This window comes from Chenopodium quinoa, unplaced genomic scaffold, assembly GCF_001683475.1.
Source record: "Chenopodium quinoa cultivar QQ74 unplaced genomic scaffold, ASM168347v1, whole genome shotgun sequence".
Classification (NCBI taxonomy): Eukaryota; Viridiplantae; Streptophyta; class Magnoliopsida; order Caryophyllales; family Amaranthaceae; genus Chenopodium; species Chenopodium quinoa.
The window spans coordinates 3,339,592-3,366,302 of NW_018745617.1; the positions used below are offsets into that span (position 1 = coordinate 3,339,592).

The following is a 26,711-nucleotide window of genomic DNA, read 5'->3' on the forward strand; positions in this document are numbered from 1 at the left end:
CTTTTGTGTTTTTTTTTAAAAAAAATTTATTTGAACTCCAAAAATAATTTCAAGCATTGTTAGAGCATGCACAATGGTTGCCCACAACCATTGTGATTATTGCTTATTTTATTAATTTCTACATCTTCCACCTAACCTATAACCACTCTTATACCCATTTAATAACCAATGTCTCCCAATAGTTAACCACATCTTTTTTATTATACATTTTCTCTCTCCTACTTTTACCCAACCCCATCACACAATATCTCTCTTAAATCCTATCATATATAACTAATACACTTGGTAATAATCAATTAAAACTAATAATTATTATTAGCATACAATAATTAAATAAAATGACTTATGTTTAAAATTAATGCATTATATTATTTAATTAGTAAGTAATTAGTCGTTAATTAAGAAATACACAATAATTGCAACTTTACTAAATTCGATAATGATAAAAATAGTACATATTCTATCAAATGACAACAATCTTTATAAGATAAAAATGAACCGTGCTTGAGTACAAATACAATAATTTAATGTTACGATTATACAACTATTAACGCAAATTATTTTGCCTATTGTGAACACCGAATTTGAGCCACATATTTTCAACTAAGTCTTTCTTTAAGGCTTTATGCATAGCTTCATCACGAACACGAGCTCTATTAGACAAATAAATTTCCAAACTTGCAATTCGGTTGTTGCTATTTTCGAACTGAAAAGGCTCTTCAGTGTTTCTATTACTTGAAGACGCGTTTGTAGCTTGATCATATTCATTTGGATCGTAATACGTTTTATACATATCTCTTTCATCCTCAACGATCATATTGTGCATAATGATACATGCTATCATTATTTTTCCTAACATTGATGTGTCACGAGCTAGCGCAGGATTCCATATTATTGCAAAACGAGCTTGTAATACTCCAAAAGCACGCTCAACATCCTTTCGTCTAGCTTCTTGTAATTTGGCAAAAAGACCTTTTTCATTTTGTGGTAGTGATATTGTAGGAATGAATGCTGCCCATTTAGGATATATGCCATCAGTGAGATAATATCCCATATTGTAATGATGGTCATTCACAACATAGTTAATAGAAGGTGCACGACCTTCAAAAACATCGTTAAATAAAGGGGATCTATCAAGAACGTTAATATCATTACGACTACCTGGTGTCCCAAAAAAGCATGCCAGATCTAAAGATCATATGATGCCACAGCTTCCAATATTAATGTGGGCTTACATGGTCTTCCAGAAAACATACCTTTTAATCGAAGTGGACAATTTTTCCACCGCCAATGCATGCAATCAATAGAACCTAGCATACCTGGAAATCCTCGACGTTTACCAATTCTTAGTAGTCTTACTAGATCTTCTTCATTGGGCTTTCTAAGGTATTCATCATTAAAGTAAGAGACAATTCCTTCCACAAAATCTTGTAGTGAATCTCTTGCAAGAGATGCACTAATTCGAATGTAGTCATCTACAGAATCAGCAGAGGTGCCATAAGCTATTAGCCTCATAGCAGCTGTGCATTTTTGCAATCCGGAGGCACCAAATCTTCCTGTAGCATCTTGTCTTTGTTGAAAGAAGGGATGACGTTCTTCTAAAGTTTGCTTTATTCGGAGAAATATATGTTTGTTCATACGAAATCTCCGACGAAATAATTGTGGGGGAAACACAGGATGGTCAGCAAAGTAGTCATTCCAAAAACGATTGTGTCCATCCTCACGATCCCTTGGAACGGGGATCCTTGGTGCCCTTGGAACTTGATTTAACATTTGATATATTTCAATTGGATTGGACATAAAAACTTCATCCATTATTCGGTTACACAAGACGATTGGCTTGCCTTCGTCTTTCATATCGTTGTGTTTGGCTATTTTCTGAATTGGATGAAGAATTAGAAGAGTTGGAGCTTTCGTCGGATGACATGTTATTAAAAACCAAGTTGATATGAGAATGGAAGGTAGAATTTTTTTAGGGGAAAAGATGGATGGTTAATCAAGTGAAATGTATCTCATTCATTTTATAGAACAAATGTGTTGGGTATGTAGTCATCTTTATTGTCTTATATGGTGAATTTGAAGTCTTGCATGCATGCATTGATTCAGAAAAAAATTAATAATTTTTTAGTAATGTAGAGGCATGCATTTGTATTGTCAATATCACCTTAACATTGTTATGTACGTAAAAGCAATATAGTGTTACTACTACCTTTTCAGTGTTAAGTACATCAATGTCTAGTATCTGATATTTGCTTTTCAGTGTTGGGTACATCAATTCTTTTTCAGTGTAATGTAAATCAATTTATATCTTTTGCTATGAAATATCAAAGTGAATCGATGGGTTTAGTCAAATCAATAATAATTATATGTATATAAATCGTATCGTATAATACGATTTTAATACTAAATATGTAATAAACTTGTTTTTTTTATATTAATAATAACATTACAATGTAACATTCATTCATATCCTAAATCAACAACACATTAAAAATTGCGAAAATAAAAATCGAACCTTAGTACATAAAACAGAAAACTAAAAAGCAAATTATTTGATATTAAGCTAAGCAACATTTAAACTATGATTAACCATACACCTAGTACATCAGTTTGAGGGGAACAACTTCTTCAATAAATTGTTCCTTAGTTCTTGATCTTCTGAAGATAGGTTTGGCTTTGAATCGAGGTGTTTAAATAACTCCATATTAACCTTTCTTTGCTTCCTTGCTTCTTTCTCCCTTTCTAGTTGCAACCTTGTAACTTCCACTTGATTTTCTGATTGCCTTATAAGGTTCATGTTCTAGGCCGTGTCCAACCATTGTCTCCATGCTGCAATTAAGTGGCATATTTGTCATCTTGCTCTTTCCTTTATTTTTGCTAGATTCGTTGCTGGAAGGCAAGCCTGAATACCCAATATCACCACTGGTTGGTGTTTTCGGGTTTGATGAAGATGAGTAGTTGCCAGCTTCATTGATACGTGATCTATTTGAGTCACTTCCTTGAGTAGAAGTTTTTTGCTTGCATTTTGTGAACAATATCTTCACTTGGTTTCCACGCATCATGTTGTATCAAAATGTCCCAAATATGCTTGTCTTGAAAGGTTTTAGACATCAATGATGTCTTTGTTTTGTCAGCATCATATATATGATGCCTTCATAACATCTTCATCATTGTTCCCACTTCCCCTTCTTGATTCAGCAAGAGCATGTGAACCACAAAATTTAGAACATGAAGCATTGATCCTTCTCCAACGGTTTCTAAGTTGCTCCAAACCCCTCATTTTCAACAAATCTTCTCGTGTTACCCCGTCAGTACCTTCTTTGAAACACCTTTGTTTGTATAATCTAACATTATTATACATTTCCTCAATTTTCCTCCAAAAAACATCCCCTTTTTGGTTAGTGTTAGTTTTTTTATTTTGACTAACCTCAAGCCAAGCCTTCACAAGAACCACTTCTTCAGATTTTGACCAAAACTTTGTTTTTCCATCTTGATTGCCTTCTTCATGACCTCTTTCATTGACTTCAACTTCTGGTTCATTGTCATCATCTGATCCAGCCGAAGTGTATGAGCAATTGAAACTCGGAAGTACACTATCATCACCTTGTGACATAGGAAATGTTGGATCACCTTGAGAGATTTGAATATTTTCAAAAGATGGAATAACATTTTGAGAATATGAATAATTAGGATTTTGTGGTGGTTGAAAAGGAAAAGGAGTAAAAGTACTTGGATTTGAGAAATTGAGATTTGAACCATAATTCGAAAATTGTTGAAAATTTGTATCTAATCTGAGTTGAGATCAATTGGAATGTTAGAATAGTAAGGTTGAAGATTTGGATTGTTTTGGGGTTGTGATGAGTTTTGAGATTTTGTGGGTTTTTTTTCTATTAGATTTTGGAATATTCATCTCTACACAGTTTGATAATAAAGAGAGTAATATTCACTAAAAAAAATTGTTTCAAAATACCTCAATATTAAGCTCATTTTATAGAAAAAAAATAAAATAGAGTCGTTGGTGTTTTTTTTTTTTTAAGAATTGTATTTTAAAAATTATGGCCGTTACAAAATTACAACGGTAATAAAATCAGAGCAAATCTCAGCCATTGATTAAATGAATAGGTGTCACAATCTCAAGCAGCCTTGTCATTATGTGTCACTATCAAAAACAATAAAATATTCCATGACCAATCTACAATAACCGGTTATTCTAGTAACCAGGTTATTGAAAATTTTCCCCAAAAATTTCTCTCTCTTCATTATTTTATTATTATTCCACTTTCTCTCTCTTAATAACCAACCTCAATAACTAATGGCTGGGTATGCTCTTACTTTAATGTCGATAACCAGGTTGGATCTCTAATGATCTGATCCAAATTTTTTGGATATCTAAAAACCGGATATCTGGTTTTTTTGGATCGGTTTCAGATCAAATTTTAGCCGATCCGAAACGAATATTCCGATATTTCTTATCAATTCGGATAGGAAATCCAATTTGGCCAACCCTAATCGTACCTAACCTTGGGTTCCGCCTTCAATCTTGAATCTTCGATGCTCTTCCTGATGATGGCGACAATCAAAATATTTTGACTTAGTTTCAATCAATTCCAAATTAAATTAAAGGTGCCAGATACCTAGCCCTGACCTCGAAAATACCCCCTATCCCCAAAAACCTAGCCACCACCCTAAGTAAACATCAACCACCGAACACCCCCACCACAAAAACCTTGACTTTACCTCAAATTCAACAACCCCATCCCATCAGGGCCCATCTCATCTCCTCTTTTTCGTTTTTTGGTGTGGTTTTGGTTGGTTGTGACGTTAAAGTTGGAGGATATGTGCGGCAGTTGTTTAATTGTGGTTGCTTGTTGGCTGTGGTGTTAGAGATGAATGTTGTTGTCGGTGGGCTAGGGGTAAGGTGGTTGGCGTGATTGGTGGTCAGGTGTTTAATTAGATATGACAGGGGGTTGTGCTTGAATTTTAGGGGTGGGGGCTTCAATTTTTTTTTTCTTTTAATTGTTTTTGTTTTTTAAAAATTAATAGACCTATCAAAAGCAAACACGTGGCATATAACTTACAAAATCGTCATTAACAAGTAATGGATCTTTAGATAAAATAAGGGTAAATGTTGGATTTTTATGGAATAATCAAAAGGTTGAATATTTAAGATAAAACCTGTAAAATGTTGCATTTAATTTTCATTTTTCCAAGAATCAATCATTCAATATCAACATATCAATATCAATACATTTTATAATACTAAAACAAACACCAGGAATAACACATATCACTTTCTGGTGTTGTTTATTCCCTCCAAAACTCTCCTTTTTAAAAAAAAAAAATTGTTTTAGTCAATGTCACCTTCTATAATTTAGACATAATATATTCAACAATCTTATAATTATAATAATTTTGGTTCATATAATTTTCATATCCATAATAAAATATTTTTCATACCTATTACTTTGTATGCCATATCTTTAAATAACACAATACACCCCATTTTGTTCTTTCAAATTATTGATATATTTTCCCGTCAAAAAAATTATTAATATATTTTATATAAGGTAATTATTTAATTTAAACTGATGAATCTATTAACTACTATATTCGTGGTTTAAACTGCACAAATTATTATTAGGAATCCTCCTACTAATATCATATTTTTCAAAACTAATTAGTGAGTGTTTCTTATTACTCCTACTCATCCGTTTTATTACATTATTTAGAATGCTTATTTGGCTAATAAACCTCAATTTTTTTCTTTACATTTATCAATGAAATTTTTAAACACCCATATGGTTTAAGATATATTTTTAATATACTCATAGCCTAATTGATTCTTTCGTTATATTTCATGTTTAATTTTGTTAAGTATGAAAAATATGAACAAGATAAATACAAAATTTGTACAACGCGTTTTTGGTGCGGCTGGTCGCACAGTGCGGCAAGGTGCCATATCAGTAACCCCTCTAGTAACCCCCTCAAGTAATTCCACTTAAGTAACCCCTCTAGTAACACCCCATACAAAGTAACCCCTAACTGACCTAGTAACCCCCAGTAACCCCTGACCGACCTATTAACCCCTAACCTAGTAACCCCAAGTAACCCCTAACAAACCTAGTAACCCCTAACCAACCTATTAACCCCTAATCTAGTAACCCCAAGTAACCCCTAACCGACCAAGTAATCCCTAACCTAGTAACCCCTAACCGACCAAGTAACCCATCCAGTAACCCTCCAAGTAATCCCTTAAGTAACCCCACTTAAATAATCTCCCAAGTAGCCCCCCCCCCCAAGTAACCCTCAAGTTGCCCCCCTCCCCTCCAAGTAACCCCACTTAAATAATCTCCCAAGTAGCCCCCAAGTAACCCCTTCAAGTAACCCCACTAAAGTAACCCTTCAAGTAACCCATCTAGTAATCCCTTACCCCTCGACCTACCCATCTAGTAACCCCTAAAGTAACCCCCGACCTAGTAACTCCTAAAGTAACCCCCGACCTAGTAACCCTTGACCCACCACCAACCCAAAAACGCCACTAGCTCCACCCCAATATGCCATGCCTCCACCACCATGCGCTGAACCCACAAACAAACATAGATCTAACCGAACCCAAAACCAAATCGTAATAAATAAATAAATAAATTGAACAAATACCTTTAAAATTAACAATGACTTCGAATTTCACTTCAAATATGGCTAGAAGGCCAAATTCGACCATGAAAACTCTAGATCTAGAGTTTTTATGGCCGAAAATCCACCGCCACCCACGCCACCAGCTTGTCACCATCTTTGTGTTCGTCATCGTTGAAGGTTTTTGAAACTCCAACCAACCTATCGAAAATAATAGCTAGCATTGAATTGGTTTGGCCAATTATTATTTACAGTAACATTGGTAGAAGATAGTAGATTATAGAAGAAAAGAGGAGAGAGTAGATTGTAGAAGAAAAGAGGAAAGAGAAGAGTAAGAAGACTGTTAAATTCATAGATTTTTTTTTAAGAAAAAAATAATAATAAATTCTGGCTAGCCGCACAGTGTGGCCAGCCACATAAGAAACTTTGAGAAGTTTGTAATAATTGTGTTTTTGTCCATGTTATTTTATAAAAAAAATTATTTTTAATTTAAATATAGTGAAACTACCATGCATAGACCAGAGTACGAGACAGCCTAACCTAGTACAATACTAAAACACACCAAGAATGACAAGTGTATGTAACTCCTAGTGCAATATTTTCCCTCCAAAACCATCCTTTCTCTTTTCTTACTAAAATCATTTTAGAGAATATTAGCCTTTTAATTTCTTTTATATATCAACTAAATTTATATTTAATATGCTATAAATTGTATCATTTCTTGTCAAATTCTTTTAAAAGAATATTTGTATATTTTGATTTCCTATTTTGTCATTTTTTTTGGTAATCGTGCTTATTTTATTTATAAAGACGTGTGCTAAAAAAAGTAAACTGATTTTACTATTTTCTTTTCTCTAAAAGGTCGCAAGATCACTTTGACTATAGAGTTAGGGCATGTTCTCATACGTTTATTTTCACTTCATTTCAGCTCCTAATTTCCTTCTCTACTTATAAAATATTCAATTCAGCTCAGTCAGTTTAGTTCAGTTCAGTCCAATTTAGTTTAATTCAGTTCAGCTGATTTCAATCTATTAGATCAAGCCCTTAAACTATATATCTTCCTCTATTTTATTTCAATTCATCTTATCTTATATATCTCATACCCTATTTTTGTTTTTTATTTTCTTATTGTAGAGAATATTTCAAGCATCCCACACTTGAGCCCCATTGTGGTCATACACTTAAGCATGGTGGCGTCTAAAGGGAAGGAAGCTAAAGTAAAAGAGTCGCCAACAAGTTTTAGGAACTTATAAACCGTTCACATGATGAAGGTTACACCCCTTGAAGATCTAAGAGATCGCTAACTCCATAGTGGTCTGGAACCATGACTGGATATTCGGGGATGAAGGTACAAATCCAATCTAAAAGAGATTGAACCTACCCTAATAATATGCCTCTACTTTATTGTTCTCATATTCATGTGCGCTTTTTGACTAACATACAATCATTAGATTAACCTTAAACCTAATTAATCGATGTTGGTTGAATATTAATGCACAAACAAAACTATTATTGGTGATCACTTGAATTATAATCATATTAACCTAAACAAGATTATTAATTATTTTATTAAGCGTGATTACAAGTAAAAATTCCCTTTGAACATGCATAAAAAGTGTGATCAAGCAATAACAATAATAACATCAAGCAACATAATAAAAATCATCATCATAATAATAATCTCAATAAAGCATAATAATATTAGCAAGATCCTAGGCACGGTACTAACAAGATTAATAACAAACCCTAGCATGTCACTAAACAATAAAGATCAAAGCTTTATCCCTAACATGATACTAACATGATATTAGAAATAATAGGAAGCAACCTAAACATGATACTAGAAAGCATACATGCATGATATTAGAAATATTAGTTATTACCCTAAACAGGATACTAGGAATCATAAAGACATCCTAACATGATACTCCGTAGGAATCAAAATAATCAAAGCATAACTTCTATATCAAAAGAACAATAAAGTAATTAGATTAATTACTTGGATGCCTCGTATCTCTTTCTAATAACAAAATACACGCGTTAGTAACTTCAATGAAAATAATAAATCAAACAATTAATTTAAATAATTGAAATAGAGATTTGGGACCAAACCCTCAGAAAGTATCAACCTTTCACGTCTAAGGCAAAAGCAACTTCGAACTTGGCTAGGTGTGTCTAGAACTAACGTATGCGGAATTTTGTAAAAGGGGAAGGTTTAGAAAGAGGGAGAAAGAATAAGCTTCTAGCTTAAGAGAGAAAAAGAATAAAATTAGATGATTGGTAATTGTGAAAACAGGGGCCAAGGACCCTATTTGTAGAAAAATAGTTCGGAAACCGATAGAAAAGGAATCAATTTCCATTCGGAATAAAAAAAACCTCCTGTCGCAAATGGCAGGAGCCAGTGCCAGACGACAGGAACCAACTGTAACACCCCCAAATCTCCCTCTATGAAAATACTAGTATAATACGTATAATTATACCATAGAGATATACTTGGGCGTATTACCGCCGCGTGATTACGCAAGGCTACTCAACAAACTTAACTCAACAACAAAACTTGCACCGGAAACTCAACTTTCTTTTATTAATACTTATAAAAATAGTAACATTGTTATGAGTGCTCAAAAATAAAGACAAGACCAACATTCATAAACTAGGTGAAGCAAATCCCGGGACTCCCATATGCTCATTCATGACTCCACCTAAAAATAGTCAACACTGCTTACCATTATGGTAAACAGGGCGAACCAAAACAAATAGGAAATACGGATGAGCAAAATATGCTAAGTACGATAAGTGCAAGATAGTGTAAACTCAACTTATTTGCAAACATGCTTTTAAAACCAATTCCAATAATTAATCCAATCAATTCAAAACTCATTATTCCAAAACCGATTTTCAATATTCCAATATCAATAATCAATAAAACCAATACCAATTATTTTAAAAACCAATTCCTCATATTAAAAACCAATTCCTCATATTAAAAACCAATTCCTCATAATAAACCAATAAAAACGATTGAACCAATTAAACCAATTCCTCTCCCAAGTGTGCACACCCCCCAAGCTAGTCTCCTTATGTTACAAGGCTATTCTTGATGAAAGACCCGGTCATACAAAGTCCAAGGCCTTATCAATAAACCAAATCCGCATAGTGGGATTACTAGCATGCTTATAAAGCATTAATAATAATAATAATTATTATTATTATTGTTATTCAATGGTTCAATAAATCCTTTTAATATCCAATAGTTCCAATATAATTCAAAATCATTTTAATAATTCCACATACTTTCATAATCAAACCTTATAAATAAATACTTGAGAATAAAATATCATATTAATAACTTTTCAAAATCAACAACCCTTCCTTGAAAAACCTTTATTAATTCAACAAACCTTATAAAATCAATTCCTTTATTTAAACACGATAAGTAATCCAAACCATTCAAAACATGCTTTAAAAATCAATCATTCAAAATACTTTTATTAAAATCAATACCTTCAAACATTATTTATTTCAAAATCATAATTTAATCACCAATCAAATCATGTAGAACATGTTATTCAAACCAATCACTTTCAAAGGTATCTAGCCACCTAAACGTACCTTGATCCTTGCTAGAAAAACCACACAAAAAGAACCTCAAGAAACTTTATCGAACTTACTTTACAATTAAATATAACCTTAATCAATATAAGGTTAACAAATAATTAAAAACCCTCAACTATATGTATATGAACCTTTTAAATTAATTTCTCATAAACATCGTTAAAAATCAGATTTTATATAATTAAAACTACTCATAATAATTTTATATTAGTCTCCCATAATAATAAAATAATTGAATAAGAGAAAAGGAGAAGAAAGATAAGAAACCAAGGAGAAAGAAGAATTGGATTTGCGTTGGAAAAAGGAGGCAGAACTTGCAGAGGCTATAACTCCTTCGTTATAACTTCGAATTGGGTGATTCTTGAGCCTAACCTCAAGGATTGTTTGAGAGGAACAATTTTCTGTGAAACGTTAATACCCCAAAAATGACCAGAAGTGACCGAAAATTGGCTTCAAAGATAAATGGGATAATTTGTGTAAAATTAAGGAGAAGAAAAGAAGAGAATTGGTGTGAATAATGTGAGAGGTATGAAGGGGTATTTATAGGCTAGCTCATACAATAATTAGGGTAGGAAAATTTAGGAAGAATTATGGTAAGTAGGGTTTAAGGGATTACTTGGAGAAGTGAGTAAGGATTTAAGGAAAGTTTTGATATTAAGGTGATTGTGTATAATTGAATATGGATGGTATGTATGTCATGAAAAATAATAAGGAAATTAGAATTACTTGGGGAATAATTAAGAAGAATGAATGGCAAAAAAATATGATGATTGGATATTAAAAAGATGGAGAATTAGAATTAAGGAAAATAAGAGATTTTGGGAGATAATTAAAAATATAATTTTTACCAAATAAATTCCCCCAAAATAATTCATGAGGGCCGAAAAATATTGAGCTTACCATAGCTCAAATTTTCGGAATCCTATAAATATATTTAGGAAGATTTTGCTCGGTTTTTAAGGAATAAAAATAATTGTATAAAAATATAGAATAAAATAATTAAATAATTAATTAATTACCAATTATTTACCAATAAATAATCAAGAAAAATCAGATTTTCCATACATGGAAAATCCGAATATCCTAAATAATTAATAAAATATTATTTTTCTTTAATTAAAATATCCGAAATATGTAAATAATTCGGTTTTTAAAATAGGATAAATGGATAATATATCTTATCCTAAATAATGATTAGTTTTCAAAATACTTTTGGCGCCAAAATTCAAACATTATTTTGGCTCCAAATAATAAATTTACTAAAATACCCTTTTTATAAAAATACTTCTTAATTAATTAGAAAATACGTATGATAATACGGGGTATTACACCAGCGCCAGGCGACAGACTTTGTCGCTTGGCGCTGAGTCAGAAATAAAACGCACTTTACCCGAAGAATCCTCTTCTTAATATGAATAAGCAGTAAATTCCACGTTTATCGAATTAAAATCGGGTTTATGATAAAACACTTATTTTATTCCAAGTAAAACTCTTTGAAAATATAATTATCAATCCTAATTCCATTAGAATTTACAAAAATCTTCTAGATTATTCTAGAAGATTAAAGTCAATCCTAATAGCTTTAGGAATAATAATTAACAGGCCTTTCTCTAGATCATTGGGCCGCATATAAAATTCATTTCGGGCTCAATTTAGTATTTTGGCCATAACTTCCTCATTATTCATCGAAATTGGGCTTATAATATATCGTTGGAAAGCTCTTTGCGAGCTCAATCCAACTACACTATTATTGGAACCTTATCATGTACCAAACTAAATTGGACTGGATTTTTTTCATAAATAGAGTTGAAAAAAAAAATATTTTCAAAAATAGAAAGAAAGATATTTAAAAATAACCGCATCACTAGACTTTTCACACTTTCACTTCGTTCGATAATCAAATGATGTGAAAGGTTTCATCACAAGGTTTGGTTTTGGGGAGACACATTTGGGTGTCTACATTTATCCACTTCCTACATACCATTTATTAAGGATTGGATTATCAAATATTATTATTGTATGTATTAAGTCATGTATTGATTCTGAAACTTTTTTTTTCAATAATATACTACTTTAATATTTTTTGGTTAAATCCATGCATCGCATAGGTATAAACCTAGTTTATATTATGAAGTTAGTAACTTATTTCTTACATTGAAGGCAATTTTTTAGGTTGCACACTACGCATTCAATTGACTTGATTTGGGGCATCGTCCGGGCCAATAACTAGTTACTCCATCCGGCTCATATTATAGTTTTAATTATTATTTTTTTATTTTAGAGATCCAAAATGTTGTTTCTATTTTTTGATATTATGTAAAGACCATTAATTAATTTTTCTAAATTATACTTGAATTTTCCACTTGCCTTTTACTACTCTCCACTTTCTCTCTCTAACTTTTGTTTATAATTGTACTTTTACTTTGTTTAATGTAATGCATTCGCTTTTGATAGAGTATAAAACATAATAATCCTGTTAAACAGTGGCGGATCTTGAAACTTTTTCTTTCAAAGGCCAATAACTTTAAATATAAGCATATGAAAATTATTTACAAATTCAGTGCGATTTTATATTATAAATGCTAAGGTGTTAAAAACAAGTTGTTAATTGATAGATACTCATATTAATAGAAAAATATATAACGACATATCGGAGGTATGAAAGCAAAAACTTACTTTATACTTTTAACGGAGTAATTTATCGACCTTGAAAATGTCTTCTCGCCTAAAATTATCAATTTTTTTCTAGTGCTCAAATAAACTAATATAACATACGAAGTAGAAATTTATTTTAACAACCAAAAATGTTTAACAATTGTTTAAGGAAGATTGAATAAATAAATGTGGAGTAAGAAAAAAGGGGAAACGGTTTGTGGGTCAATGAGTTGTCAGTACTTTTGGAAATTGGGTTGTAGGGTGTTTATACTCTAGAGTTAGTTACCTTTTTCACGCTACTAGACAAATAAGAAAAACAATCGGTTTTTTTTAATGGGCCTTAAAAGTTTAAACAAAGTACAATATAATTTTATTTTATTTTCCACAAGTCATCAGGGGCCAAGCCCTCTTTAGCCCTAATAATAATCCGCCCCTGCTATTAAAGAACCATATTAAAGGAATATCACAATCAAAAGTTTAAGCTAATGGTTAAGCCCATGAATATATTTTATACTCTAGTAACTTTCTCCTCCCATTTCTAAAATATTGTTGAAAAAATACAAATAAGAACTATAAACTAAGATGGAGGGAGTATAATTTATAACTCAAGTAGCTTTTTGCACATTAAATTCAGGATATTCTCCGATATCTTTTTGGTCAAAAAATAATACTCTGTATAATGATCTCATACAAGATGCCGTATAAAGAAGGGAAGAATTAGCTTACTACCTATATCTCACTTTGAAAAGCCAATTTTTGAAGCTAAGATGGTATATATTGATTCACTAGTTCCTATCAATTTTGCTGCTGTTTTCAAATTAAATGCAAGAGAGGGAAGGCTACAGTACTAACCTTTTCTATGGGTTTACAGCTATCCATTTATGTATTGAATATTTAATTTAAGGATTTTTTTACTTTTACCACAAAAAAAAAATCGCGAAATTTTTTTTTTACTTCCAAAAATTTTAAAAATTTTATTTTACCACATTGTTTTTTATCACCTGCCGTCAAAAACCTAACGGAATATTTTAAATTCTTCGATTTTTGTGCCAAACACATCATATTTAGGGGTTTTGGGGAACATTTTTGTCCTACAGATCCAATTTGGGGTCGGAATCGACAAAAAATGATCGGAAATGCTTCTTTTTGTGCATTTAAAATACCTCGATTTGCGTGAAACACGCAAAACGAGGCATTTTCGATCATTTTTTGTCAATTCCGACTTCAAATTGATTCCATAGGACCAAAATGGCCCCCTAAACCTATGAACAACATGTTTTGCGCACGAAAATTGAAGAGTTTTTCTTAAACCGTTAAATTTAACGTTTTTTTTACGGTAGGTGGTAAAAAACAATTTTTAGAAATTTTTTTGGTGGTAAAATACAACTTTTAAAATTTTTGGTAGTAAAAAACAATTTCATGATTTTTTTTGGTGGTAAAAGTCATAAAATCCTTAATTTAAATATTTTTTTAAATGAGAATATTTGAAATAAATAGTTTAGTTGCTATTATTTTATCTTATAGGGTATATTCCAAACACATGATTGAATGCACTAACATGAACAAAATTATGCAATTCATGAAGAGTTTTAATTAATACAGAGTACGACTTTCATTTCTTTTTAGTCGACACGTTTTTCTTTTTAGCAATTTTTTTTAGTTGACACGTTTTCTTTTAGGATAAAATTTTTACCTTATATTTACAAACTATCCTACTTGCTTTTTCATTCTCTCTCTCACTCTCTCTCTTTCCTTAATATATGTGTCTAAATCAAACGTGTCAACTTAATAAAAACGGAGGAAGTATTAGCTAGGCATACGATTATGCCTTGCATGTTGCAAGACGAAATGCCCATGGCATATAATTATCTGTACAACTATATTGTATACAATATACTATTACACTAACACACCATCCAACTGACAGATCAGTTCAACGCATCATGTGAGAAACACCTAATTACGTGTTGGACAAAAAAAAAAACTAAACTTGTCGTATATCTTGAAATTTTGGGACAATTGGATACACAACATGCCCTATCATGGATTCATGGCATGGTAGTGCAAATGCACAGGTTATAACTATTAATGTGATTAAAAAAATAAAAATATAACATAAAAAAATATATATCTTATATATAAAGTGAAAGGGTCTTTTGGGTGATAAATTTCACTATCCCCAAATTACCCTTCTCAAGTTGCAAAATTATCAAAAAAAGAAAAAAAACCCTATCATAACTACCCAATAATAACCACTCCCTTCCACATAAATTTACATATTCAACTATTCTCACTCCCCATAAAATATAAAACCACTTTATTATTTTTTTTCATCTAATTTCTTATATTGTACACGCGTAGCGTGTATCTCTTAACTTGTATAAATAAGAAGAAAAGAAAATATGATGTCATTTTTTATTTGAGGTAATAAAATATCACATTTTAAATTATTGATAGGAATGTATGTAATTAAAAAAGATAAAAGTAGTGAAACTTATGGTGAAATTAAAAAATTGAAGGGCACATAATTTAGGGGAAAAAATGGGCAATTATACTATGGATACATTGTAACATTGGTGTGTCTAAAAAGAAATTTATTGGATAATATAATTAAATAGGTAGAATTTGGGGGTAGTATGTACTATTAGAAAAAATATTAAAATAATAGTGAAAAAAAAACCAAATAATTATTGATTACTTACACAAACAAATTGAAATATAAATCAATAAATCATGAAATGTTAAACATACGCACATCGAATTTAGAGCAGAAAAAACAGCTATACTTTATTTATCTATAAACATGAAACTTGCATGACATATATCTTATATGTGTATAATAAAAGTATAATAAAGTTAAAATATATGTAAATTATATTGTTACCTCTACCTGGAAGGATAAGCAAATCCTATAAACTAAAAGCCAAAAACATACTACATAAAGATCCCAAAATCCTAGAAAAATTAAGCTAACAAAATATTAACAGAAATTCCCCAAATCATTTTAAACTAATTTGGGACAACCAATTAATCAAAATTAAATCTTGATAAATCTATACGACCAAATTACTTCGATTTACCATTTAACAAAGGTTAATGACAAAATCCAAGAAATATCTAATAGAGAATTAAAACTTATCTTGACAATTATACTCTTTCTCTGTTACGATTACGAAGTATAAGACCTTTGTTGTTTTGTTTTTTTTTTTTTATTTTTATTATTATTATTATTATTATTTTTTTTTTCTTTTTATATGTATGTATTATTCCATGTATTCTATCCCAAAGTTGATTTTTTTTGTTGTTTTTGTGGTTAACTATGAATAGTGAACACTATAGTAGCGATCTAAACTTTCATAATTTATGTGTAGTTAAGGAATAATGTATGTAAGGCTAGTGTAAATGAAAGTGGAGTTGAATGATGATGACTTGCAAGATAAATGCATTTAGGGCCTGTTCATACTGAGCTGAACTAAACTGAACTGAACTTATTGGAGCTGAACTGAACTGATTGGAGCTTAACTGAACTGAACTGAAAAATTAAAATGCATAAAAATATATAAAAATGTTTATGAAAATTAGTAATAATATATATAGTGGATTGTGAAAAATATAAAAGTGTTTTAAAAAATAACTCTGTATTTTAAATTATTATATTTTAAATTATTAAATTTTTGTGTATTATATTTTAAATATATATATATATAAATAAAAAGTATTCTTCAGTATTTTGCGGTTCTGAAAAATAGGTGGAAGGTTCTACAACCTAATTCGATGCCGCAAATGGACTTTTGCTATCAATTGCAAATAATCGTTGCTTGTTGTACTCTACACAATTTTGTTCGTTTACATGAACTGGGGATTCCATTCACGCACCAAGTTGAAGTCATGGGACCAAGAGAAGATCATACTATGTACGATGATAACAGAAAAGCAGATATGGATATTGTATGAAACCAAATAACTGATCAGATATGGGAGTCAATTCAGAGGAATGCCGAGGTAATGGAGCAACTTAATAAAGAAGAAGAAGACGAACAACTAACCGATTATGAAAGCTAGTAACTGTTGTGTAGTACTCTCATTTTGTCAATGAGTTCAACTATAAGAAAACATGTGACCATTTTGAACGACGAATATAATTTAAAATAATAATAAGAATAATTATTATTATTATTTTTATTTTTATTATTATTATTATTATTATTATTATTATTATTGTTATTATTATTATTATTATTATTATTATTATCGTTGATGTAATATGCTAAAACATCTAAAACAAAAAAATTAACAACTGAGCTGAACTGAACTGAACTGAACTGAACTAAACTGAACTGAACTGATTAGAGCTGAACTGAACTGAACTGAACTGAACTGAAAATAACTAAATTTGAACAAGCCCTTAATCTATTATGTTGTTGTTGTCTTTTTTTTTTTATTATTATAATTAGTTAATTTTAGATAAGATTAATTTGATTGGAGAGTAGTTAGCAGATGAGTAGTTGGGTGTATAGTGTATTCTATGTATATTCCTTTTTTTTTAATTAAAGGAAAATGAGGGAGTAGTTTTCTAGGTGGGAGTGAATGAGGAGGCTTGGTTGGGATTTTGGAAGCTCATCATATTTTTTTCCCCGAGTTTTGAAAATTTCCTTGTCTCTCGACAATTCATTTTTCTCCTTACTACCACTTCGCCTCTCTCCCAAACACTTCTCCTCTTTTCTTGTATTTAAACTTTTACGACGATCTACCTTCTCTAGTAACTACCACTACCCTAAACACCACCCCTTGTATTATTTATAGTTCATAATTTTGTACCAATACCCCTAAAATTTGAATTACTCTCTCCGTCCCTTTATTAGATGTGTACTTTTTTTTATAATGTGAGTAATAAATGCTAGAAATAGAAATCTAATAAAGGGACGGAGGGAGTAGTGTTTTATTGTGACTATAAACTATTTTATGACTTATTTATTGTTTTATTCATGATACAATTAACACTGTTTAATTACTTATTTACTGATGATTTAATTTTTAGTTACGACATTTATTTTATTCTTATCATACTCTGTCCTTCCCTTATTTATAGTCCCTTAGGGCTAATTTTAAGTCTTAAAATGATGGTCTCATTTGATTTTTTTCAAGTATTATTAATATAAATTTTTTACTAAAATTCCCTCCAATTTACAACAATGTTCATGCAAATTTAACTTTCCCATGTAAATTTGTTTTTTTCCATGTACTTTTATTAGTTTCTCTCAATACTTTTTTGCATACCTAATAAAAATTTACTTTTTCAATAACTTTCACTACTTTATTTATGTTTATTAATTCCGATGAAAATTGCCCATAAAGAATTATATCGATAAGGAACGGAGGGAATATAAAAATAACAAAGTACATTGGAAATATATTCGTATTATGTCTTTGATAGAGATTAGGACTGCATTATATTGATCACTTGTGTAGGGCTAATGAGTCCAGCGATATACGACGGTAATACGGACATGCATAACTAAGTACATATGGTCCTTATTGGCTCACAGAAAATGGTCCCTAAACTATATTAAATGATGCAGCAAACCGAATCCGATTCGACCAACTTGGCGGATCTATTTGGCCTAAGTGTCGTCAAGTTGCAACGTGTAGAAATTTTGAAGGGATGTAAGATAAGTCCAAATCAAATCTATGGTAAAGAAAATTCAATTTATCGCCCAATACAATGTTAGATCAACTTTACTTGATGATTTGTAGCACTAAATTTACTTTTTATTCAACACAAGGTTATTCGCGCTTAGTTTTGTAATGATTTAGGAGGGTGCTGGTATTGCAAGAGCAATTAATATATATACAGTGGCGGATCTAGAATTTTTGAGTTGGTGAGTCATCAATCTCATCATCATTTATTGATCACATATGAAAGTTAAAAAAAAAAAAAAAAAATTGGGTCTAGTTTATAATTGTTTAATTTTCAATCCAAAAATTATATTTTAAAAAAACCATGTTACAACCAAATTGATTTCAATCCAAAAATAGAACACAAAAATTATACTACAACCAAATAGTACTTAAAAAATTCATTTACAAGCCAAAGTTACCACAAACAACATCTAAGTACCCATCACCTTAAAGACTTGTCTCTTAATACAAGCCAAATTATACTACAGCCAAAAATTGACCTTAGAGGCTTAGAGACTGGTTGTTTAAACAACTGGTCTCTTTTAATTGCAAAAATAAAAAGCGGAAGTGGTTGAGTGAAAGTTATTTGTAATAACTGGTCTCTTTGATTTTTTTTTATTTTTATTTTTTTGAAAATTTCAACTTTTTTTGGGGGGGCTGCTGGTGCACGTGAACCAGTGTGCTCCAATGTAGTAATAATGCAACATTCACTCAACCACTCACGCTAATTTAAGTTGGTATGTAGTAGGGAGATGATAAATATGATTTGTGTGACTTAGTTCCATTTTAATAACCTCTTGAAACCCTATTTGATGTATTATCACATATTTTTGTGACTTTTTCTCATAGTTATTTTGGTGTCCATAAAGTATTAATTTTTTTAAAATAATATATTCTTTGCTTCCCAAACTAATTTTGATAGACATAAAATAACAACAAAGAGAAACAAAGTGTAAACTCACTAATATTGCATGAAAAAAAATTAGATACACCATATATATCATAAGCTATTCATGAGCTTAGCCAATAATAAAAACCTTGCCTAAAAGCTCAATCTAAATAAACTTACTTACATACATATAGGTACATCTACGAAAAAGCATAAAAATTAAAATTAAAAAGACTTGTAAATCAACAATAGGCACATAAAAAATCGTACCACATTGCTGAATTACATTCAAATTTATTTGAACAAAAATAGGTACTCGACCACCTTAATCAACTTAAGTTCTTGGAGAAAAATACTTGGACATAATTGACGACGAACCACTACTATTAGTATCATAGTTTTTCATGTTTGAGGAGGTAAATGAGTGGGAATAACTGAGCTCCTTCTCTTGATCTTCATAAATCGTATCTAAGACAACATTGCTTGAAGCACGTCGAAATTTGATGATATTCACAAATTGTGGTGGTGCAACATCTATTGCTATCCTTGCTATTCTAGCGGATGCCATTTTCCTTATAATTTGTGAGTAGGAGAAGAGAGAGGTACAATGAACTAGAAAAAATGTAATAAGATGTAAAAGAAATGAATGAAGATTATAAAAGATGGTGTTTGTTTCTTTTTTTTTCGCTTTGGTTTGTTTGATGACATAAGAAAGAAAAAAGGGTGGTTTTATTGGCAAATTTTAGTTGAAATGTCGTTATAAACATTGCCGCCTTAAGCTTTACGTATTAAATGCAAAATAAGAGGATGATTCTTAGCAATTTAAAATGATGGAAAGTATGAGGGGTAAAACGAGTAACGTGGCAAATGTATCAAAATCCAAATATCAAACTTGTTTTTTTGTTTTGTTTGTTTCGAAAGTTTCATGTTTCGCCTTTTTCGACGTGTTAGGGTAGGACTATCATACTATGGAGTGGACGTTAGAATGCCAGCGTATAATTAAGTTAAGGGGATATTTTGACCCTTGAGAAAATAAGGAGTTTATTGGGACTTTTGTAAAAAAATTACTCTCTTCATCCCTGAATTACATTCCTACTTGTTTTTATTATGTGAAGATTAAATGCTAGAAATAAGAATGTAATTAAGGGACGGAGGGAGTGAACAATTTATTAAAGTGTTGTAAAATTCATACAAAATAAAAAATCAATAAAAGTATTTTTACTCCGTAATTAATATTATCGTTATCCCTCAAATAAAATTATTAATATAGTAAATTACACATTAAGAAACATTATATAAAAAGTTTATCAATTTAAATATATTATAATTTGATAAATAATATAATGTGTATTGTAGTTATAAACTTATAACACATAGCTCTAACAACAATCGTATAACTAATATATAAAGCTAAACTTATTTCACAAAAGCTCATGTAACAATAATATTTTTTATGTACTTACCTCCCTCCGTCTCTTTATTAATGTTCACTTTCTTTCTATTATGTGGGTAATAAATGATAGAAAGTGGACATTAATAAAGAGACAGAGAGAGTATTAAATTAAATTTTCAATGAATATACATTTATAAGTCTGTTACAGTGTATTTTTATATAATGAAAATTGTTTTAAAAGGTAATTCAAAATGAGATCGATTTAAGATAATTTAAATTAACTAATAATAAATGGTTCACAACCTTATATAATTGTTCTATTGCCAGAGTTTGAAGACTTAGGGAAAAATCAGTCATACATATATAAAATATTTCAAATTTATATCAACCTCCCATTTAGCTACCATGTCGGTAGTTGTATTACCCGCTTGTCAGAACATGAGTACTCCGTACTATTTAAACACATTTAAATCACACCTTATCCTAGAAATATCATTCAATTACATAAAAATAGGTGCAACTCTAAATCGATTTTTTCGAATTGCTTTGACTATGCTAATAGCAATATTTTCAAAAATTACCAGATTGCTCAAGCTCTTTCTCAAAATCACCCACAACTTTATGAGCGGTAAAACTATATTTTTATTTTACAAATATGATTGTCAAGTAGTGATTATTAATCCACGAGTCGAAAATTTGAATAGCATATATATATATATATATATATTTTTTTCTTATATATAACGTATTTATTAGGGTAATGTTATATGTAGCCCTATGGGTTATATATAAGTATTAAATATACTCTTGAAAATTGTATAAAATTAGGAATTCATGACAAAAACCCGCGTAAATCGGTGTAATTAGTGTTTATATTTTTTTGATTTCCTAGCTTTATACGATTTTCTAGTGTATATTTAATGTTTATATGTATCCCTAAGGGCTATGTATATCATTTTCCATTTATTTATTATATATATTACACTCTTACAAAATTAAATGGTAGCCTACGTCGAAATATACTACTCCCTACGTCCCCGATTGATAGTCACTTTTGAAGAAAAATCACGGGAATTAAGGGGAATTAAAAAAAAGTACATTGAAAAAGTAAATTTACATTGAATATGCAAAAAAGTAGAGAGAGAAAGTAATTAAAGTACATGGGAAAGTTAAATTTACATGGGAAAGTTAAGGGTTCGTTTGATATCGCTGTGGTTTTCTGTTTTTTGGTTTTTTAGATTTCAAACTCACATGATATATGTCATATTATAAAACAAAAATATGACAAACTTATTAAAATCATGATAAATTTGAAAATTGACAACAGAAAAGTGGAAACACCTTTTTCTTGTTTTTTGTTTTTGGTTTTTTGTTTTTAGAAATACAGAAAATTGAAAACAAAAAACAATGCCAAACAAGCCCTAAATTTGCACAAATATTTTTGCAAATGTTAGAGAATTTGGTAAAAAAAAATCATATTTATGGTAATTGAAAAAAGCAAATGTAACTAACATTTTGAGTCACCAAAAATGACAAAAGTGACTATCAGTCGGGGACGGAGGGAGTAAATAAAAAGGTATTATTATACCTCTTACAACAGTGTTTATATAATGATATGTTTTAAAATTTGGCATATAATTAAAAAGTATAATCTTATAATTGAATAAATTATTCGGGCATCGCACGGGGCAGAAAACTAGTTTAAGGTAAAAGCAATGTAAAACATATTATCATTATTCATAGGTAGTGTATTTATACAAACTTTATAAGATAACATATACTCCATCTGTCCCCATTGAATTGTCACTTTGTCATTTTGGGTGACCCTAAATATTTGTCATTTTTCACATTTTTAGATTAAATAATACACATTAAATCACAATTTAAACCTCATAATTTTTTATCCTTATTATGAGGTCTTCATATTTCACCCTCATATAGTTTTTACCCTCTTTAATTGTTGGTCTCCCTTTGAAATTTGTAACTATTTCTTTCTCTTTCTCTATCAAACATTTTTAGCTTAGTCCTTAATATGTGTAGTGTAATTCTATACTATTGGATGATATATATGTAATTATTTCTTGTAATGTTATTGGTTAAAAATAAATAACATGGATTACTAATGTGGTCCTTAATTTTCATTGATTGTTTAATAAATCACATGGATTACTCTCTCTCTCTCTCCCGGGTTTTTAAAAGGAGGAATGTTAGGCATGTAAAAATACATAACAAAGGATATTCATGTAATTATACATATATACAAACGAATGCATATTTTGGTATCATTGGATGATCAAATGGTACCACTAAATGTACAGTGATATTATGTGTGCACACAATTGTATTATTTATGCATTCAGCTGTACTAATTTTATGCATAAATAGTACCACTGAGGATTCAATGGTACTATATAAACTTTTATTGGAACAATCAGCATGTGGTCCCCCATCTGCATCTCGTAATACAATCCGACCAAAAAATAGGTGCGGTTTACCTACAGACCTCTCTCTTCCTATCTCTCTACCATGTGTTTTTAAAATATTTTAATCAATGTTATGTATTTACAAATGCATAACATTCCTCCATTTCTACTTCGTCCTCTCTCTCTCTTTCTCTCTCTCTCTTTTTTTTTTTTGTAACTGATTGGGTCTTAGTTCCCATGTACTTCCTTATTTTCTCCTTAATTCATGTGATTTTCTATCAAAAGTGATAATAAAATGGGGATGGATGGAGTAAAAGGAAACAATTTTCCTTATATGACTGTTACTTTAGTGATACGACTCACAAAATTCATCCATAAATATCAATACAAAATTTTAAATAAGGCGTTGTTCACTTACCTTGTTTTTTAAAAACTTAAATTATTATAGTTGATTCTTTGTAATATTTCTTCTTTAAAGTTACTGATCTTTGTAATATTATTGTTGATTTTTACTTCTTCTTCAAAAAAAAAAAAATTACTGATTTTAATTGAACTTAAATTATTCCTACTGAATTAAATAATTTTAGTTGAATTGAAATGATATTATTTTTATCGAATTGAAATTATTTTTACAGAACATTAAATTGAATACGACATAATTAGGGGTAGAAGAATTAGCCTACATTGAATGATCCTAAATCAATGAGTTTTGTATGCTACTAGTCACACGGTCACACCATGAAGCCGATTGTAAAAGAATAAAGTAAGCCCTATAACATTGATCAAGTAACATCTGTACGTAATACCAACCGAATCACCCCTAAAACACGGACAAAAAGTAAACTTTGTACACTAACCGAATAACCCCTATGACACTGGCGTGGTAAACCTCGGTAACAATGAGACCCGATAACCCCTATAATAATAATGAATGAATGAAGTAACCCAACAATGGCTATCCACACGGTGTAATTTATTTATTTTCAATTGATAAAGTTGTTCCACGTAAAAGAGTGAAAAATCAATGATATTTTGGATAATGATCAATCAATAACCAATAACTATATACTAAAGGTAAAATCAAGGATGACACATGTCAGTAAGTCATCTTGTTAAAAAAATTTATGATATTTTTACTTTTTTTTTCTTTTGTCTTTTTCAATTTGCCTTTCATTAAAATTATTTTACAATATTCTATATTTTATTTAGAAAAAAACAAATATTAGGTAATAAGTTATAATAATATAATTATAATAAGATTTTATTATGATAATATATTAGGATTGATGTGTATTTTGGTTTATAATACACTATATATTTATTAATTTGAAAAATTCCAAAAAAAAAAAAACAATTTTTAGCCCATTCTTTTTTAATAATAAAAACTTTGATTATTTTTTTGTGAATGATACTACCTTTAGGGGGTGTTAATTTTAAACAGAATAAAATCGGATATATCCGGTACGATGGATGTTGAGGTTAGGAAAGAGAAGGGGGTGAGTTTTTGGTTGCTGAGATGGGAAGGAGGGAATATCCCCTCCCTTTCTCTCACTTAAAAACCCTTCGAATATCTGCTTTTGTTTTGTTTAAAATTAAAACCCCTAAAGGTTGTATTATTAAAAGATAATTAAAAGGTTGTATTATTAAAAAGAGTGGGTAAAAGTTGTATTATTTTTGGCAATTTTTCCTTATTAATTTACTATATGAAATCCCGTACAATGCACAATTTTAATTTAATACATAAATTCCAATTAAATATATTTTTCTTAATCAACCTCTAAGTTATTTTAATTTTTTATTCGTATTACTTTTTAATAGTTCCTTTAAAAAAACATTATAGTACTTTGATCAAATTTCTATTTCCGGCCTATTGATTCCTTTCATAATTTTCCTAAGTGTTACTCTCTTTTCATTTTCATCCATTTTTCTCACTTTTATTTTATTCATAATATATCAAATTTTTTATTATTTTACACAAGTACTAAATGCAGTACAAAATAACCTAAATACATGATTTAAAAAACGACACTTAAATATGTTATATATTATACTAGATTAGTTTTCGCGAGTTGCACTGTGGTAATAAGTAATTTTTTCATAATTATTTCATTTTCTTGGTTGTCAATAACTTTTAAACATGTGTGGGTTTGGTTTTTTTTATTTTTTTTTTAAAAAAATTATTATATAAATATTCAATAAACATGTACATAATTCTTTTTAAAATTTAGTTTCATACGGAGTACCTTTTTTTTAACACAATTAGAAGATATATTAGATTAAAAGGCTAAAGCCTTAATATTAAAAGCTTGACACATACAGAGTACCTACATACGGAGTACCTTATGGGATGTCATACGGAGTACCTACATACGGAATACCTACTTGGTGCTAAGCTTTTTTTTTTTTTTTTTTTGTTAATAGTATTTGGTCCTAAGTTATAGCAAGTAAAATGAAATGAAAAAAAAAAAAATCAAATGTAAATTTGGAGGAAATTTTTTAATAAAAGCTTGACACAAAAGACCGACATCAACATGTTTTGTTTTAATAATAGATTACCCTTTTTCATCTCATACTCTCATAGTATCCAATCTCTCCTGTTTTATACATTCAAGAACGAGCTTGAAAGCTTTCCAATCTTGGGGCCCAATTATATTTAATAAAACTCATACTCTATTCCTCTCTATTAACTTTAAAACAAAAGTACCCATATGCATGTATGGTCTCCTTTTCAATTTTTTCATAACTACTGTAACTGAGTAAGGCTTAGGAAAACAGAGATAGTAGAATTGTATAATCTATGTTTTTTTTAATATAATTTATTATGTGAACTTATTTGTTGTCATAAATTAAAGTTTCAGGGCCTGTTCTCATAGGCTGAACTCAGATGAATTGAGCTGAGCTGAACTGAACTGAACAGAACTGAACTAAAATTAATATTTTATAATAGAAGGAAATTAGAAGCTGAACTGAACTGAACTGAAAATTAACGTATGATAACAGGCCCTCGGTGCTTATGATGTGAGTCAAGTTCGAGTTTGGGTATCTTGACTCGACTCGTTAACATATCGAGTCGAGTTTTGACCGAGTCGAGCTATCGAGTCAAGTTTTGATCGAGTCGAGCTTTGATCAAGTCGATCTCGAGTAGCTTTTTAATTTAATTGGTCTCAGTAGAGCCCCCTAGATAGTGTAACATTTGTTCCTTCTCTTTAATTTGTATTATAAGAGATATACATGTGATGATATGAGTACGTAAATGTTATATATTTATTAATTATTATTGCAAAATAGAGTTTTTGAATCAAAATATTTTATTTTAATAAATATAATAATGTACAAAAGAATTTGAGTTTCTCACGAGTTTTCGAGTCGAGTATTGAACTACTCGACTCGACTCATTAACATTTCGAGTTGATCTCGAGCTCGA

General features: G+C 30.0%; 2 protein-coding genes across 2 annotated transcripts; both read right to left on the minus strand.

Annotated features, from left to right (window-relative positions):
- Nucleotides 1–547: 547 nt before the first annotated feature.
- LOC110716688 lies at nt 548–1,815 on the minus strand. Its single transcript, XM_021895332.1, has 2 exons — nt 1,320–1,815; nt 548–1,161 (listed from the first exon to the last, which is right to left on the minus strand). Exons 1-2 carry the CDS (start codon nt 1,813–1,815, stop codon nt 548–550), a joined length of 1,110 nt encoding a protein of 369 aa, XP_021751024.1.
- A 1,321-nt stretch (nt 1,816–3,136) lies between these two features.
- On the minus strand, nt 3,137–20,039 carry LOC110716690. Its single transcript, XM_021895333.1, has 2 exons — nt 19,828–20,039; nt 3,137–3,791 (listed from the first exon to the last, which is right to left on the minus strand). Exons 1-2 carry the CDS (start codon nt 20,037–20,039, stop codon nt 3,137–3,139), a joined length of 867 nt encoding a protein of 288 aa, XP_021751025.1.
- Nucleotides 20,040–26,711: the final 6,672 nt, after the last annotated feature.